This window comes from Lagopus leucura, unplaced genomic scaffold (assembly GCF_019238085.1).
Source record: "Lagopus leucura isolate 7727_CA_CO unplaced genomic scaffold, USGS_WTPT01 Super-Scaffold_650, whole genome shotgun sequence".
Taxonomy (NCBI): Eukaryota; Metazoa; Chordata; class Aves; order Galliformes; family Phasianidae; genus Lagopus; species Lagopus leucura.
Window position 1 is genome coordinate 1,019,118 of NW_024962253.1, and position 18,794 is coordinate 1,037,911.

The window sequence follows — 18,794 nt, forward strand, 5'->3', positions numbered from 1 at the left end:
AAAGCCTGAAACTGAAGAAGTTCTATTAAGCAAGGGACAAGCGGCTATGAGAATTACATGGGGTCAGAAATGATGCTGCATTTGCAGCAATACAGTCTGTGACTGGAGGAAACCCAGAACGTCTAATAAAGGAACTGTGTGGGAGATCTTCAGCATACTGCAAGACTGGCACTCATGGCTGGGTGGGAAAAGGGGCTCTGCCAACTCATACAAGGATCTCATTGCTGTCTCTTAGGACTAGGATCCCAAGACACCTTGCTAAATAAAGATAGCACTTGCTCATTTACAGGAGGGGGGACATAATGGTCAGGGCACAGGCTTTGATGATCCAAAAGAGGAAGACAGGCAGCACGGGCTCTGCAGGAGGTCTCAGGGAGGAGCTGATATCAGCTCTACTCAAGTTTCCAGGAGTTTTGCAAACAAAACCCAAAGCTCGGAAAAGATAGGATGTTTGGGAAACCTATGAAGCACAGAGTAGAGAGAACAGCGAAGGCATGAAGAGACCTGCTGTGGTTTGGTCCCTCAGCTGTACCTACCTTGGGCATCTTGCGCAGATTGGGGGAGAGCTTCAGGCAGGTAACCTGGCCTCGCTCATCTCCGATGATGACAACAGGATACACGGGGTTAAACTGGATATGGGTTATTTTATTTTTCTTCTTGGCCACCACTACCTGGGTGCAGAGAGCTTCATACTTATTAATGTTCAGATCAAACACATGGGCCTGGGAAGAAAATAAAAAAAGACAACACAGAAGAGATTAGTTGGGCAAGAAGAAGCCTCAGCAGAAGAATCGTGCCTGAAGAAATCACAGAAAGAAAAGGTTCTAGGGGAAGGTAACTTCAGCACACAATTAGCATCTGACTTCAGAAACTTCATAATCTTGTAAGCAATCTATGTCCAGAAGCTGCCTGCTGCTTCTGAGGGACCATCCCCTTACTTCAGGAAAGCATGGGGTAAGGACCCATTCTCTGATGTTGGGGCAAGCTCTTCTCAAGGCTCCAGCTGATCTGGACTGGAGACAGCTCAAATCTGGCATTGCTAGCCCACAGGTCCTAACCTCCCTTCCCAGTGCTGCGAGCAATGACTCAACCAGGTGTGAAACCACAGTCTAACACAGACTGACTCACAAAGTGGGAAATGCTGTCAGAAATATTGATTACCCTTTATTGCAGACCTTTCTAATATCTCCAGCTTAATAATAACAATTAAGAGTCAGATCAGCAATTAATAGGGAAATAATGTAAACATGGTCAGTAAGATTCAGGATGTACCTTGGGATGAAGCACAGGCAAATGCTGCAAAGCGCAGGACAGCATGGGGGCAGCAGCCTGTTCCAGACCAGACGCTGTAGATGCTGTGCCAGCACGGCACTCCCATGGCACTTAAAGTCAAGGGCTGGGCAAGTGAGAAAGTCGAACAAGGAGGGTGAGAGACCTCTAGCATGGGCCCCAGAGCTATGGCACTGAAAACTGCATGACAGGGAATGTTTCAGCACGACTCCGGTGGAAACAGTGGAACACACTCAAGAGAATACGTTAACATTGTCTCCCGATAATTGCAATTAGCTCCTGTCAGTGCTACAGCCTGCAAAGGCTACTAAAACATGATGTTCCTCACCAGTGCTGAAGGACTCTCCAGCATGCTGGGCTCCCACCTCGAATCCACTGTGCAGACTTCCAGCTTTATTTTTCTTTCCCCTTTATTACCTTCAGAAAAACTAAGGAAGAACAAGTACAGTGGGAATATGGGAGAAATTAGAATTGAACTTTATCTGCATCTACTGCCAGCTGTGTCTTGTTTACCAGCAGCTAGGAGTCAGGTGACATGTACTGTTTCAACACTGTGCCAGGCTCACAATTTCAATCTAGGAATTATATGAAATCTGACAGCAGTATCCTATAAAAGCCTTTTCCAAAGAGCATGAAGGATTGTGTATCAAATCATGTGTACTTTCTCATCATGCACAACCAAGTTGGTGAATTTTATCTGGATCTGTGTAAAGCAAAGAGGTCCCAGGACACAGGTCCCAGGCGATCTCAAACACCACTGTGTCTTTAGAGCTCATTTGTGATGTCCTTGTCCTGGGCTGGGGAATCAAGCTAAGATTTCATATCTGCAAAAAATATGACAAGGAGGAACACCCCCAAAATTGAAGTAAGACTTTTCTGGACAGGGAAGAGCTTGGGAAGTGCACAAGCTTCTCATGTGTTTTAGAGAAATCCACAGCAGTTTGTAATTCAAGGAGGGGATTCAAAGCATCAGACACAGATAAAAATCTGCAGTTTATAGAGACTTTCCCTTTCCCCCATCATCGAGAAAACAGATTGGGAAAAAATTATTTCACTAAAATTTCAGATGCCAGTACTGAATTCTGAATCTAGACAAAAACTTGAGGTTCCACACTCCGGCCAAAGTAATCCCAATTTCCAGCTCTAGGCATAAAAAGTTTATGTCCTGGCTTGCATTCTGCTGTCTTCTTATCTCTGAAAAGAAGCAAGCTCTCTCTTAAGTGCATCAACTCCACATGACCCACACACACCAAAGGTTTAATTGCTTGCCTTCACAGAATACATATTTATTAATTTAAGGGCATGATTCACTTCTCCCACCAATGACAGAAGCTCAGTACTTAGTAACCTGAGAGCCCAGGAAATGTCCATTGCTAGAGGAGCACCAATTAATCCAGATTTAAAACAGGCAGCATAGAATTAATGGCCAGGCTTCATTTCAGCAACAAGATCTGTTTTACAGGGCTGTCAAAGTATCACACCTGCACAACATAGCCAGAAGCACAGGGTAGCAAGGATGGCATGGTCTGAAGGCTCTGTTTTGGAATGCTGGGCAACGTAAATTACTTTGGGTGAAGCTGTTTTTCTAAAATGCCACTGACAGCCCAGACATGCAGAATGCCTAGGACAAGAACTCAAAACTGTGAGCAGAGTGGAGAAGGTCAAAAGCAAGCAAGTTTATGAATGTTCCTACTATAAAACTCTTCTTTTATGAGCTTCTAAACAAATGGGCTTGTTTTCTTTCGCCAAGGGAATCATGGAAAAGAACAAACAATTCCAGTTCTCCAGTTGGAAGTATCAGCTTCGTATCAGCTGGCAGACTCTACAGATGGAGGGGTGGGCCACAGGCATTAGGAAGGACTTCAGAGGTTTGATGACAGGCACTCTGAGGGGAGGGGGAAATGGGGTCAGACCAACTCAGTTATCGATGCCTTGGGAGTATCCTGAAAGGGTACACACAACACTTCAGGCAGCCTCATGGTGCCATAAAGCAGCAGAGCTGACAATGACTGGCACTGGCCGCAGATTGGCGTGGGGTTTGGGGAAAGACTTTCTGCCCTAAGAAGACTGAAACCCCGCAGCTGTCCTTGAGGTTCTTAATGCCAGCTGCTGGGATCATGGGATTAAAGATATGGAGACAGCTCCAGCTGCATCTCCCATCCCAGAGAGTCACCAGCAGCACACAGCACCTCTCCATCACTCCAGTGAACTCCAGTGACCTTCACCTCTCCAGATGTAGCTGACCACTGACCTCCAAAGACAGCCTCTCGGGTTTCACAAGATGAGCCCTCTCTGGGTGCACAACACAGGTAGGCGCCACTTCAGCCTGCATGTGACTCCAGCATCAGACCCATAGTGGCAGAGTTGCCACACACACGTGGACACACACACACAGGTGCAAATTGCTCTGATGAGGGTCAATATTTGCACAACTTTCCAACACGGCAGACAAATGCATTTCCATGCTTACTGACATGATGATGTTGCATCATCATGGACCCCTATAAGCTGTTTCTACCCATCCAGTTTTCCTCACTCAGTGCCATAGCAGCACCCAAGCTTGTACCTCCAGCAAAGCAGTAAGCCAGTAATGCTTCACAGAATGTGAAACTTCACATTTCAGTGAATCCATGGAGAAAACAGTGATTTGCTTCTGGTCCTCAAAGCAGAAAGTATAACTTTCGTGCTTTTTTCTGATACTTTCTGCGTATCCTGCAGGAGCAAACCACAGGTCTGTAGGGGTGACAACCTGGCTGCCTGTAGACCACAGGAGGCATCGTCACTCATGCTAACAAGCACTGAGAAAATGGGAAAGGGCATTTCAGTTCTCTTGCTATAGATTGCTTAGGAACAATATGTGGCCACTTCCCTAGAGGAGCATAAATCAGACCCTGAGAACAAGAAACCTGTGGAGAGGTACAGAGAGAGGTAAAGGAAATCTGAAAATTGCTGTAATGGGAGAGAGCAAGAATCCCCATCTGCAGTCCCCGGCCTAGCTGCAGAGAAGAAAGCACTAGTTAGTAACTAGCAACTCCAACAGCTCTTTTATTTATGGTCCTTGTAAAACTGTGCACCCACCCCAAAGAAACAGGAGAACAATTACCACACTCCAAATGAAGCCCAGTGTGTTCAGCTAGGCAGTTCCTCACAGCGTGGGGATTTATGAGCTGGTTTCAACAGCTGCCAGAGGAAACCTGGACTCATAGCCCCAGAGAGCCTGACACTGACAGTAGATGTGCTAGGCAGATGTTCAAAGCAAACTTCCCCTAGACGGAAGGGAAAAGCCTCTGGTAAGTCAGCAGCCCCTGAAGACAAGCACTGAAGTTAAGCAGACTCCCAGTTATTTCTGAGATGGGATCGGGGGAATCCTGAAACCTCTGTCACATGCTTTTAATCAATAAAAATGTTTCTTTTAATTATGATCAAGGTAACAGCAGAGCCTCCATGCTTGATGTACTGGCAATAATGGCTATCACTGCTGTGTTAGTGTTGCAGAAAATATTTAACACAAATGAGCTGCTTTGATGCCTGACTTTCAGACAGCTGGAGAAGAAATCCAGCTCAGTCACATCCAGGATCATGCAAATACATCCCACAACCAATAGCTCCCCACTGAGACTCTGCATGGCCACTCTGTAAGCTTGGCACAGCGTAAATCCAAGGCTATTGCTATAGCTCCAGCATCAAACCATGTTCTCAATTTCAAAGACTTCATGTCTCCCTGCTCACTCTGCAAACTATACCTTTAACCCAAAGGCCAGCCCAAGCTCCCACAGCCAGCAGCTGTAGCAGCTTCAAGGTGATCCACATCCCTCTGCTCTCACCCAGCTGTCATCCACTGTCCTACAGCACAGCAACCTACTCAACTTTCGTGACCTATGAAGATGGGAGCCCACGAACTACCCAGACCTTTACTGCATGCCTCAAACAGAAGCTGTCCTTTTCTCCTGAATTTACAAGGCCTCATACCCCACCAGTGGCCAGAACAATGCCAGTGTGCTCAAAAACAAGCTGGTACCAACCAAAACCCATGCCAGGGGAAACTGTACGTATGTAAGAGCACAGCAGATGTACCTGGTAACTTGGCAACAAAGAACAAAATTGGTGCAAGAGCAAAAGGCGAGGGATGATTTAATATCATGCTGCATATCACGCTGCCCTTTACCTGTTGACATCTCTTTCACTGCTTGACTTTAACTGTCTGTGTGATGGATTTCCCTAATTTCCTTGACTGAATCATGATACCTCACCCATTGGCAAACGCCACAGATGACTTGTTTCAAATTCTCAAGTCGCATATTTAACAGGTTGGCAGGTGACCCCCAACCCTTGCACTGGAACTTCCTAAAGGCACTGCACTGGCAGAGCAGGCCCTGTACCAGACCTACAGATACATTCTAGGACTGGGCCCAGCTCTGTTACACCAATCTCTGTGCTAGCTTTGAGCTCAGGAAGATGAGCAGGCATCCATGAAATCTACTGCTTGGTCTGGATAGGTTCACCATCCAGGGCTGGCTGCACACCCTGGAGTGCAGGAGAACACCAAGCACATTCCCCAGGTCTGCAGTATCTCAGCGCTGCAGCATCTCTGCATGCTGCTCTGGGGTGCACAATAGTAAGAAGAGAAGTTCTGTACCACCTGGCTTAACACAGTTCTGGAGGGGAGAGCTTCTCTTCAGGGTTTCATCTCTCTTCTCTTGTTCATTCACTAAGAACTGGGTCATTCCTGATTTGACATGGTAGGAAAACAACCTCAGCTGATTTGACTCAGCTCCCACAAGGCAGCAGGAAACCAAAGCTTCAGCATGTGGAAGAGCTGTTATTCATTCAGACAGGCTGAGGACCATTTAACCTCCTCAGAAAACCCTGTCACATTGTTTTACAAGAAAGTGCTCATGTATCTGAGCTAATTTTCCTGTCAGTCAGCACTTCCTGCCAACCAGCTCTGCTCTGGCAGTCTCAGTGATTATGATAATCTGCGTGTCTTGGTCCTGCACACTCCCGAATGCTGTTATCTGGTGCTAAATAGCTGACGCATCATACACCAGAGCTGGTTGCACTTCAGTTTGGTCTAATAAGATTTTCTTATGTTGCCAATGACTCTTTTAATTTTTCCTCTCTAACATTAATAGCATGCATTGGAATGAATCAGAGATTGAGCTAGTATTTCTCAGACCTCCTCACAAAGCCTCCTTTTGCTGCCTGGTATTATACTAAATTTAATTTGTTACTTTTCAGATTGCTTCTGAAAGGTGAAAGCCAAAGAGAGAAACTAATCTGCAGTGAACTTGTGTGATGCCAGCGTGGCAGAAGCAGTCGGTACCTCCATGTTGTGCTGCCATCCCTGCTCTAACAGAAGAGATGTCCAGCACATCCAGTCTGAACCTCACTGGTGCTCCTAGGGTGGGTGCCCCCAGCATCTCCCAGGGACTGAGCTGGAAGCACAGCTGCGGTTTTGGCAGGAGCATGGTGGTGCAGCCAGTCCCAGCCTTATGGTCCTGCTGCTTCCCAGTTAGTGCTCATTTAATATTGCACATTTGGTTTGTGTCTTTATTGAATTTCATCTCACTGACTGCAAACTGCTGCTGAGGCTGTTGAGCTCATTTACAGTTTCAGTTCTGGCACTAAAGCACTTTTAAGTCTCATCCGCTTAGTCCTACCATAATTGTTGCTGGTTTCAGCTCCAGTCCCAGTCCTCGCACAGACTGCTGAGGATGATTTCCACCGTGCCACATCCATCTTCTCACCTTTCTTTATGGATTTGTGTTCCTGAAGCCACCCTCTATAGATGTTTTGTACCAGGGCTGTTACTCTCAAAAACTGTATTAGATCAGTTTTACATGATATGGCCTTACAAAAGCCTTTCTAGACTGGTTGCTCTTTGACCTAGAAGTGCTTACAAATATACCATTTACTATCTTTCTGGATAGTTTATTTACGCTGCCTAATCTTTCCTGTACTGTCATGCTCTTGAAGACTGCGCAGAAAGTCTTTCCTTCAGTCCTCAAACACTTCCCTACTCTGATATCCCATCTCAGATAGCTGGTGAAGAACCGAGAGGCTGTTTCAACCAGCTCCTTACTGGTTACTGGGCAATGCCACATGAATACATACCAGTTGTGCCAGCACCCCTGCTGCATTCCTACAGTGACCCACAGACCAGCCCCTGGTGTCAGGCTGAGACTGCCTCTTCTTAGATCAGGATCAGGCTCCATCCCTTCCCATGTCCTGGCTCCTGGCTATGCCCCAAACAGTAGGCACTGGTTGCTGGAGTGGGTGAGAAGACAGGCAATGGTGCAAGCACAGGCAGCACAGAGTCTGATGGGGTATGCAGTCCCTGCTCTCTGCCACTGTCTGCCCTGTGGCAGGCCAGCAAAGCTATTCATAAGACAGATATTGAACTGCCATGGCTGGGAGACTGGCATTTAAAAAGAACGAGCACAGATTTCAGATTGTTGTAAAATGCCAAACAATAAACATTAAGGCTCATGAGCTGCTGCCTCTGTACAGGAGGATGGGGCATACAGATGATGGGGTCTTGGTGGCCTTAATGCCAACTGTCGTCACTTGCAAATTCAAACCTAAGTGAGGGGTCATTCTTAGTGGCTGCTGATAGCAAAGAGTAGAAAAGCATCTATAAGCAGCTTTCTAAACTCTCTCAGATACTCCTGATAGGCTCAATAAGCAAAGTCATGCAAAGTCAAACAGGTTAATCAAAGATATCTTTGGAGATGCTGCCCAAGGCATTTGTCCCTACACATACATTCATACAAGCAGAAAAGAACAAACTTGGTTCCTGTGAGGCTGAATGAACTAGTTAGTCTCAGCGGGTGGGTTTTGTTTAAATACTGTATTTCATAACCTGAAAGAGCAATAGCTACAGTAATGAAAAACTGGCCTGGGAGCATCTGAATAAAAAACAATCCATGAAAAATAACAAAAAAAAAAAAAAAAACAAAAAACACCACTGATGAAAGAGGTTTAAATCCATCAGTTTGTTTTTTCACCAAAAATAACCATTGTGCTCACAGAACTGCCTCACCAGTGACACAGTTGCTATGGGACATGAGGCAGTGAGCAGATATGTCCTGAGCTGCCTGATGCATCTGCAGGTCTGGAGCCCACTAATACACCTCATGATAGCGCGGGAGCTGCAGCAGGATAGAGGTGAGGAAATCAGACCCTGTACAAACACAGCAAAGCCTTCTGGACTTAGAGTAATTGCAGGGGAGAGAACTCCTATTGCAAAGAGAACGTGCTGGCTGGAGAAAGAGAAGCAAGTGCAGCCTGGTTGGTACAGAGTAAGAGGAAGGCAGCATTAATCCTACGGACTCTGCCCATCTACCTCACTTAGCTTTGTCATGTCACCAGCCCTTGTTTTAAAGCAGACAGGAGTCTGCCCATCCATCCACATCAATCTTAAAGATTCAGCAGGGAATAAGAAAGAGCCTTTTATGTTTTGTGGTGGAAGAAAATGAACGGTTTTACTGGAAAACAACCACTTCGCTGTGAATGCAATTTAGAAGCCATTTTAAGAAAGTCTCTACCCGCTTCAGCCTGCTCAGAGGTCCTTCTTGCATGATGAGAAAGATCTGTACTCACTATTTTCACACCCTGGTGATTGTTCAGGCCTACAGACATAGTGGAGGCCATGCAAGGCTTAGGTAGACTACTACAGAAGCACAGGAGGAAAGACATGGACTGGACATGGCAGGGAAAAACATCTGCAGCCATTGGGAGTTCACAGCCCTCATTTTCTTGGGCAAAAGCATTGACAAATGCTGAGAGGTCTGCCAGTATGCCTGATTCATGTTCAATGAGGTGAGGCAGGAGAAGGTCCAACACACCCAAAGAAATACCAGCGTACCTGAAATGTTAGGCAAGGCTCTTATTTGCAAAGTCACACAAGTTTTAAAGACAGAGAGATTGGTTTTTGTTTCAAGTCAAAGTTAAATAGGCAGAAAGTCTCAGTGAATTGTTCCATTAACACACACACAGCAGTGCTTGACAAGTGTTTTTCTCCTAACTGGGAAATGATGGCTATCAAGATGACATGCATTTCTTCAGCATCTTCCCCTGTACATGAGACAGGACAGAAACCTGGTCTTCAAACAGTTGCTCAGTAAAATCTGTTTATATCATCAGGATAGGGTATACTATTTTCCTAAGAAGCATAAGGTGTTAGTTTCCTGAAGGTTTGGGTCATCTCAAGGATTTCATATCTTGAAAGTGAACAGCTTCAGTAATGGGGGAAGGGCCACGGAGCATATGTCTGAGTGGCTTTCTCTGCAGAGCGCACACTCAGATGACATTTATCTTGAAGCTATCAATATTTACTAAGAATAACTGTAACATCATCCTCCCCTTGCTGTATTAGTCATGAAGGACACAAACCACAAAAACAGAAGAGCAAATGGACTTGTACTTAGTACATGCCTTCTGTTGTAAAAGCCCTGGGATCCTCCTTCTCACATGAAGATGTAGTGTATCAGGGTTAGAAGATAATTCAGGCTATAAGAGACTCCCAGAAGCCTCTAGTCCAACCTTCTGAGATCATATGTGGTTGTTCAGGGCTCTGCCCAACCTGGTCTTTAAGAACTCTGTGCACAGAGACGGTAGACCCTCTTTGAGTAAGATGCTGCACTGCTTGACTGCCTTCATGATGAAAAGGTTTTTCCTTACACCCAGTCCAAAGCACTTATTTCAACTCATTCCAACTGTTGTCACAGAGTCATAGAATGGTTTGGGTTGCAAGGGACCTTAAACACCATCCAGTTCCAACTCCTCTGCTATAGGCATGGACACTGTCTACTACATCAAGATGTACAGTGGCCCATCCAGCCAGTCCTTGAACATCTCTAGGGACGGGGCATCCACAGTTTCTCCAGGCAGCCTATTTCAATCTTGTACGAAAGAATTTCTTCCGAATTTCAAGAGTCATCCTTTCATGTGCTGCTCTGAAGAACCTGGCTCTAACTTCCTGATGACCTACTTATAGGCACTGACAGTTTGCTGTTAGGTATCTGCAAAGTCATCCCTTTTCCAGACTGACCAAACCCAGCTTGACAGCACCATTAGTCATTCCACAAGGTGGCTGTGGCCTCTAGCCTGAGATCCAGACATTTAGGAACACTTGCAACAGGAGTCTCCGGCTTTTTTAACAGGCATAACAACTCCTAGTAAAATTCAGAAGGAGAAAACATGAGTGAGCCAGACTTGGAGTTCTGTGCCACGGCTGTTGCACAGCACAACCTGCCAACATCATTTCCTTTCTCGAGGAAAGGAAGTAAAGAATCCTGAGAGAGAAATTTCAGGTCTGAGTCCTGCTTTTATATGTTTTGATATTTATTTCTGCTTTAAGTGTTACTTTGAGGCCCAAACCAAGATCCCAAATAAAAATCCAGCTGAATGCCACAGGGACTGAATCCCACTCCCACCCATTTCCCTGTCTTGTATCCTAACAATAAGATGGACAGCATCGCTAGATCTCTTGCTCCCTAAATGTAGGAGTTAGGCATCCAAATCCACCTCCACAGTACTTTACTATTTCCAAAGCAGGCCTCACATCTCAGCTATTCCTTTTATTTCATGTCAGGATTCTACCATTTACAACCTAAAGCCATGGAAACAAGGTGTTATCTAACCTCATTTTATTTCATTGCTAATCATACTGATATTTGCACCCAAGTCCTGCAGGAGACAGCCTGGAGGGGCCACAGAGCTGCAGGCAGCCAACTATGCTGCAGGACTCATGTTCAGAAATAACAGGTATCTCCACCTGCCTGCTTTAGGAAACACTGTGGAGTCTTCAAGGAATATCCTGTCATCTGAAACACAATCACAGTAGAGAACTACATCAGACTTAGCAAACTGACTAAAACCAAAGCCAAATGCTCACTAGCAACCACTCTGAGCTCACCCATACAACCAGCTGACTGTCTACCCTTTTAAAATCAAGCCCCTTATTTAGCTATAGAATTGTGAGCTTCTTTTCAGGCAGTGTTGGCACAGATGTGCATGTCTCAGTTTACTTTATTTCAATTTTCATCGCAAGCCATTTATGCTCACTCTGAAATAAAACGGCCATCAGGCAGAGCAGGACACTAAGGAAATTATCCAGAACATGACAAACAGGAGCATTTACTGTCCACTGCACCAGCTGCAGAATGTGCTCACTTGGTTATTTATGAAGAGGTGGTGCTGTCTGAAGCAGACGCCCAGCTGCCAACACACAGAATTTAATATAATGCTTCAGATATTTACAGCTTTTCTTAAATATGCACCTCTTGGAGTTACGTGCATCAGGAGATTGTTAGAACAATTTCCAAGTCAGTCTAATCAACAGGGAGGCCAATACAAACATTCTGGACACATCAGCTTGAGTAAAGAAATGTGTTTTTCAAAATATAATCAACATCCCTTTAAGAATGAAATGAGGGCCTGATCCCACCTCCAGGCAACCTTCAGGTACTGCAGGTATAATTATATGTGGATGCAAAATTAGAGGCTGTTTCTGAGCAGGAGGCCTTTAATGTTTTATTTCCTGGCTGCATGTCCTGTAGTTTTCTATATCCTGTTAATGTACATGTTTTCCCCAGCATTAGTAGAGCCTGTCCTTTGCAAAGTGCTGAGTTACTCCCAAAGAGTGAGTTCTACTACAAGGTGGAATATCCTCCAGAATGAAAAGGTTGTAAACAACCACTTCTACTGAAGATCTAACAGATCTTGTTTGAAACAGAAGCTAAACCATATCTCAGACCTATCTTGGTGGTTAGTGCAGAGGACCAGGATTGCTTTCAGCATCAGTCCCGGCCAGTCTACTGCAACAGCAAAGCAGCTCTTACCTCAATCTTTCCTTCTATATAGCCCGATGATGGGCTCTCCCTGGCTGATGGTCACTTTTGAGAGATTAAAGGCATAGAGCAAAATGAGATCCTACTCCACATAAAATATCCTAGGTGCAGCACTGCCAAACAAGGTAGTTTTCTGTCCCACCCACAGCCCCCAAGAACTCCAGGCTCATAGATAATGCAGCTAGTGTGTCTCTGCGGCAACATAATTAGAACCATGACAGCAGTGGCTAAGACAAGAGCGGGGATGGAAACACCTCACTGCACATTTCAAGTCCATAGGAGCTTCTCTGCAATGGGTAAAGCTCTGACAAAGAACCTGGCTCAAGTGAGTAGTGCCCAGGGTGTCTCACTGCCTGCAGACATTTCTTCCTCTTCCCCACAGTTAGATGCCAGGACACAAATAGACTACACATGTCTCTGCTCTGCTCAGCCCAGCTTTCAATGAACTCTGTCCAGGTTTGGGACTCAGATAAGTATTCTTGTAGGGAACACACTAGGTATATGGGAGAAGGGGAACGCATAAATGGCCCAAGCTATCCTCCCACAGATGGAAAAGCACCAGCACTGCTTTCTTCAGGCTGCAGTAACCTTAGGGAGGCCCAGGTGCACCAGTAAAGTTATCTCCATTGCTTAGTGAGACAAATCCTCAGCCTCAGCCACTGTATCAGTGAAATGAATTTTCTGCTACAATATAAAGGTTAAACTGCAATAAAGCTGCTAATTCAGCGATACGGATATATAAAGGCCATCTTTTTTCTGGAGTAATTTGGCCAAACTGCATAGACTTTACAATCTACATCAGCAGAACATGCAGCCTGTGGTGACAGAGCAATGTGGTCTTACAGTACAAAAACACTATTGACAGATAGCTACGTGCCCTGGCTACTTGCCAGGCCCAAATTAACCATCTGAGCGACCAGAACGGATGGCTAGGGGCAAAAATATAACTGCCATCATCTCAACATTAGGATTGTTCTAAGTACTTCATTATCAAGTCATTACTCTTGAAGACAGCCTGACAGAGGAGGAAAATGCTGATTTCATTTTATTTAATGGGAACAAAGTTCTGCTGGCTAAGCCTGGGTACATTAGTATAACTGATTTTTTTATTATTTATTTATTCATTCATTTATTTATTTTTGTAACATTTTAAGTATATATTCACTTAATTCTGCTGCTTCCCTGTACCTTGAATCAATGCCTGGGTATCAGCTCATGCTGGAGGTGCTCTTCTCCTGAGCACCATCCATCCATCTCCAGGGAAGCACTCATTAATGAGCTGTTTTCACACAGAGAAAGTTAAATGTTTTTCTCTTGGCATGTACCACTGCAAGCAGTACATCCACTTTGATGTCATCAGCATGAAGAAGCTGGGACTTGCATGTGCTTGCAACACTCATCTCAATTCAGAGAGAGCAGCATCAGGAAAGAGTAAATAATGCATGCCTAGCAATATGCATGCTAACAGCAGGAGAACATAGGAAAAACAGTCTGTTCCCAGGCTCCCGTCTATTTTTCCTTTCTGTCTTCTAAGAATCACCATCTCTGGGGTACGGTCCCACCAAGAAGGATTCATGCTTATAGAAGAATGGCCATATCCATCTATGAAGGTTTTGTCAAGCTTCACAAGACATGCAGCTTATCTTTGGTATCTGCTAAGAGCTCACCAATTTGTGATTTAACATCAGTTTGCTGCACAGCTGGCCCGGTTGCTTTTGTAAGTGTGGCAAGGCCCGTGGGTAGGAGGAGTAAGAAATGCTGCTGCCTAGGTTTTCTCAGCTCCATTGGACATCCGTGTCCTCTGAAATCAGGTTGATAAAAAATGGAATTAATAGTTTTGGGGCCTCTCTATGAAGCCCAGGCAAGCCTCAGACAAACCAGCTTCAGTCACTGGACTGGAATCCTGCTGGCCGAACCTCAGCTCCCAGATCTGCCAGGCCAGGATTGGGCTGACCTGTTCTCATACTTGGCCTTCATCTCCCTTGACATTTTCTCAGTCTGCTGAGAAAATCAGTCACTCACCTTGCCATCGGTGGTGACTGCTGCAAAGACTGTGGAAGAGTAAGGGGACCAGGCAACATCGCCTACAGCAGCATTCAAGTCATAAATGAACATCGGAGTCCTGTAAAGAGAGATACAGGCTCAGTTAAAAACAGATCACTCTGAAAATGAAACACTGAGATATAACCACTTGGATGTTGCAGCCTGTGTTAAATGCCAGCTTCAGAAATAGGATATGGGCTACTTTCTTACACCAAACACTAGCCAGGGTCTGAGCCAAAGGCATTGCAGAGTTGAACCTCAACCTAATCCCACTGCACTGAGAAGTAAAGAAGCATGCTGCCTTCTTTCTGCAAGTGTTTTGAAAGCTTTTACTGCACACAGTGAGAGGGAGACTCTGTGCTTAATAATCGTACAAGAAAAAGTGATCTTCCCTCTCTGTACCTCTGACATTGAATATTAAGAGTAGTATTGGCAACAGAAAACATTTGACTCTGACTGATTTACAATGAAATCAGTTTCCTGATTGAAACCAGACATTTCTCAACCACTAAACCTGAACTTCATTATGCATTCTAAATGTTCCAATTTTTAAAAAATTTTTGCCTCTATTAGGAGGCATCTAAGCCCCTGAAGCAACGTACCAGCATTTCTCTATGCCACTGCTCTAGAAGAATCACCCTGCCACAGCAAGTCTGAAATGTAGACAGTTCCATGGCAAGGCAGTGAGGTTGTTTGCTTGAGCTGTACTTGGCAGACTTCTGGAGCAATGCTAGACTTCATACGTCATCCTTTAGATTGACTCATCAGCCATCAAGAACAGAGATAAGACAGCAATATCAGCATCTTAGAGTGAAACAGCCTCAGATTTGAGCAGAATCAACACATGCAGATGGATTATCCTGGACCTCACTACCCGTGCCAGGACCCAGTAGGACCTACTTGATGGTGTGATCCCAGATCTTGACTGTCCAGTCAGAGCTGCAGGAAATAAAGATTTTCAAGTGGTAGGGATTCCAGCTGACTGAATCCACAGCCATGTGATGGGCTTCAAACACATCCAGAAACTGGTTTGAATAGCATTTTGAACACTGCAATGGAAAGAACTAGTCAGTAATCAGAGCTAGACCTTCTTCCAGAGTTTGTATTCCCAGAGAAAGGTGTGTGCAAATATTTGTATGGCCTCCCAGGCTCATCTGGGCTGGCTGGGATAAGGCAGCTGGTACCCAGAAGTGCTACAAACATCATTTAGCACATGCTGTTTCACCCCAACTGCAGGCAATATTGAGCCAGACATACAGATGGGAATAGGCTGGATTTAAAGCTGGAGGCAGCGTACAGAGCCCATTCTCCACAGTAGGAGCTCCCCCACCTCCTGCAGTGCCTCTGTAATGGGCTCTCAGAAAAGCAGGGGAAAATGACTCTCATGTTGCACAGGAGCACACCAGCAGTGTGCATTTGGATTGTTCCAATTAAAACCTCCAGTAATGGCATTCTCAGCACAAGGAGGATCTATCAAACCCTTTGGCTCTTAACAAGTTTTAGGAATACATCTACAGCCCCTTCTCTGCCACCATCCTGTAACAGCTTGACCCAGCAGCATGCCCCACCACACAGCCCTGCCCTGTGTCTCTTCCCATGCTGCTCATGACTTCCCTGAAGGATGTGAGAACCCTGGAGGCTGTCCAGCGCTGAGGAATTGGGCTGCTGGGCCGCCCTGTGCTCTACTATGGCTATGTGAGCTCATGAAAGGGAGGAGAAATGATGATCCACTTGCTGGCACTAACAGAATATGGGACTCGATCAGGATCCTGCCAGTTCCATGTTCACAGAAAAATGAGGTTATCTTCGCCCACCCTCCTCCCACAGAAGGCTTCTTCATCAGCCACAAGGATGCCCACTTACAAGTAATACTCTCTTGGTTGTTTTGTCATACGCAAGCCATATCTACACTGCAAGTTTGGGTTGGTCTGAGGATTTTCTGTCAGTCTGCCTCAGTACTGTCACTACAAGGACTTTTGAGCACCTTCCTCTACTCCCCACGGAATGCAGCAAAAACATCATCTGCCCGAGCAGCAGGATTGCTGAAGTGTTGCATGACTTTAAATCCTGCAAACCAAAGCTCTAACTAATCAGGAGGCTTAACTACTTACTGCACATGACATTCACTGTCTGGTAACTCTCACCTGCTTTGTTTACAATATCCTTGTGTGTTAAGGACAGGTACAGGATTAGGAGTGCTGAAGTCCGCGCATTGCATCAGCTCTACCACCCCCAGGAGGGAGGCCATGGCAGGAAGCAGAAACAGGAATGGGGCTCATGTCCATCTGAAACTCACTGATGGTGCCTACAGCTTGTTGCAGTCTGATGCATACTCTGGCTCTGAGCAACTGTGCTCTCATGTAATTATGGTAACGAAATCGCCCTTAATGGCATGTTCCATAACTTTGCTTCATAATTCACAATGTTCACTCACCAGGAAAATTGATACTTGGCTTGTTTAGAAAGTCACTTTGCTGGGAACAGACATAATAGGTCACAAGTAATTCATCACAAGAGAGAGGCTGCTTTATTTGGTTGTCTTTCCAAGTAGGTGGATTGAAGGTCCTTAATACCTGACAGCTTTGATCAGTGAGATCTTAACAAGATCTGTCAGCATCCAACAGATCTGTAATGCTTAGTGCTCTGTTTTTAGAGCCTTGTTGAAGTTGAGTCTGTGATCAAGGCAGCTCTCCAGTACCAGTATGGTGGGAAACACTCAGGGATGTTCTGACCCTCAACACAGGGTTTGCAGCCTGCAAGTTTGGCTTGGAGCTGAGCTCCAGGCCTTGTCAGGACAGGGACCTGAAGCTTTCTCATTAAATAAGCAGCAAAAGGGGTTCTGCACAGCCTGGCTGGTGTCATTTGTGAAAAACAAACTCCGTGTGCTATACCCTGTGCTCTGGCACTGCTGATCCTACACACCATGTCTATCCAGACCTTCAGTGACACATCTCTGATGTGTGACACACAGCCATGGCCTTCCCAAGAAGAAGGAACTTTGAAGGAACACCATGGAAGTAACTTCCCACTTTGAAGGAACACCATGAAATTAGTTCAGAAAGAAGTTTGACTTTCATGAATAAGAATTTCTGAGTTACCTAAAACTGCTGGCAAAGTCTTCTCCTGCTATTCATTTTAAAAACTATACCATTATTAGACAAATGTCAAGGCGAAAAACAAAACTGCTGGAAAATGTGACGCTTAACTTCTGACAAGACAGCTTTGAAGAGGATGAGTTGATTCAGAGAGCAGGCATTTGTGCAGCCTTTCTGGTCCTCTAGAGTGCTTCTCAAATATGCTGAAAGTGTTTTTCTCCTATTTCAATAGTGGTATGTGTGTGTGAATAGTAAATTGTATTTTTATGATGGGACAGGAAAGCGAGAAAGTAATACAGAAAACAAGTAATAAGATGTAATGTTAAAGTAATGGCGACAAGTTACAAAACAAATGGGAGGAATACTGGGAAGAAAGGACAACTGCAAGGAACACAGTTTATTCATAACCTTCATTAAAAGCATTTCAACTTATCTCAAATGTTAACCTGACACAACACTGCTCTGCTTCCACGTTGAATTGACAGTTATACATGTGCTTATAATGTGGAGTGTTTCTACAGTTCACTATCAGAAATACAAGCTCAAGGTAAATCCAATAAATAACATTGTTCAAAGGAGTGCTGTATCTGGCAGCAGAAACAGTACAGCCCACAGCCAGCATTCCCAGGCAGATCAGGACACCCAGCTGCTCTTCAGAAACTGCCAACACAAATGTGACCCATGCTGTGGACTGCCTGGCCTGACCACACAGATACAAATGTCCTGGTGCTTGGTACAAGAGAATGAGAGCATGAGAAAACATCTTTGTTAAGATAAGAATCACTCTTTCTTTCTGTACAGACTTGCACTGAGATTTGTTGCCTTAACTTGTTTCATCCTCATGCAAACCAACTAAGAGAGAAAGAAAAACCCTCTCTCGTGTGAAAATGCTCAAATTTTATCACAGTTTGTTTGGTGTGACGTTCTGCTGATCAAAAAAATAATTCTGACCAAAAAGCTGAATGTTCTAACGTCAGTCTCAAAGACCCATCCTTTCTGGCACCAAAGCCGAACAATTCCTAAACAGCAAACATGATATGCAAAGAGGCAGTTTTGCATGACAAAATCACATTAACGCGGAAACAATTTGTCCTCTGTGTAAAAGGGCAATAGATGGTTCTGTGTATAATTAAGATAATGATTTCTTGGCTTCAGAAGGGCTATTAACTAAGCCATTTTTTAAATTCACTGTAATCATTCCGCAGCTGAAGAATTAACATATTATAATGCTATTTGTGGACATGCACAGTCTTTGGAAAAATGCCTCTCTGAAATTCATTTCTCAATTTATTTAATAAATAATCTAAAATTCAGCCTGTGCAGAGAGCATTCCATGTTTGATACTTGGCTCACACAACATGCAAGGTTCAAATGTGCAGTTTTCAATAAGAGCTGGAATTAAAGTGTGCAATAATCCCTGAGAAATGTCTGGAGCAGCAGCATCTTGTTGATTCCAAAACTTCTGAAACTTCTCGTAGAAAACTCCTGGGTAACACTGAGGTTACAGATTTCT

General features: G+C 44.7%; 1 protein-coding gene across 1 annotated transcript in view; it reads right to left on the reverse strand.

Moving 5' to 3' along the window:
* The window catches only part of DNAI1 (dynein axonemal intermediate chain 1), a 137,250-nt gene that overhangs the window by 23,540 nt on the left and 94,916 nt on the right, over window positions 1–18,794 (reverse strand). Inside the window, exons 17-19 of the mRNA XM_042862363.1 lie at window positions 15,087–15,235; window positions 14,166–14,265; window positions 537–722 (exon numbers count right to left, since the gene is read on the reverse strand). Of these exons, the coding sequence (XP_042718297.1) occupies window positions 537–722; window positions 14,166–14,265; window positions 15,087–15,235 (435 nt within the window). The remainder of the gene's footprint in view (window positions 1–536; window positions 723–14,165; window positions 14,266–15,086; window positions 15,236–18,794) is intronic.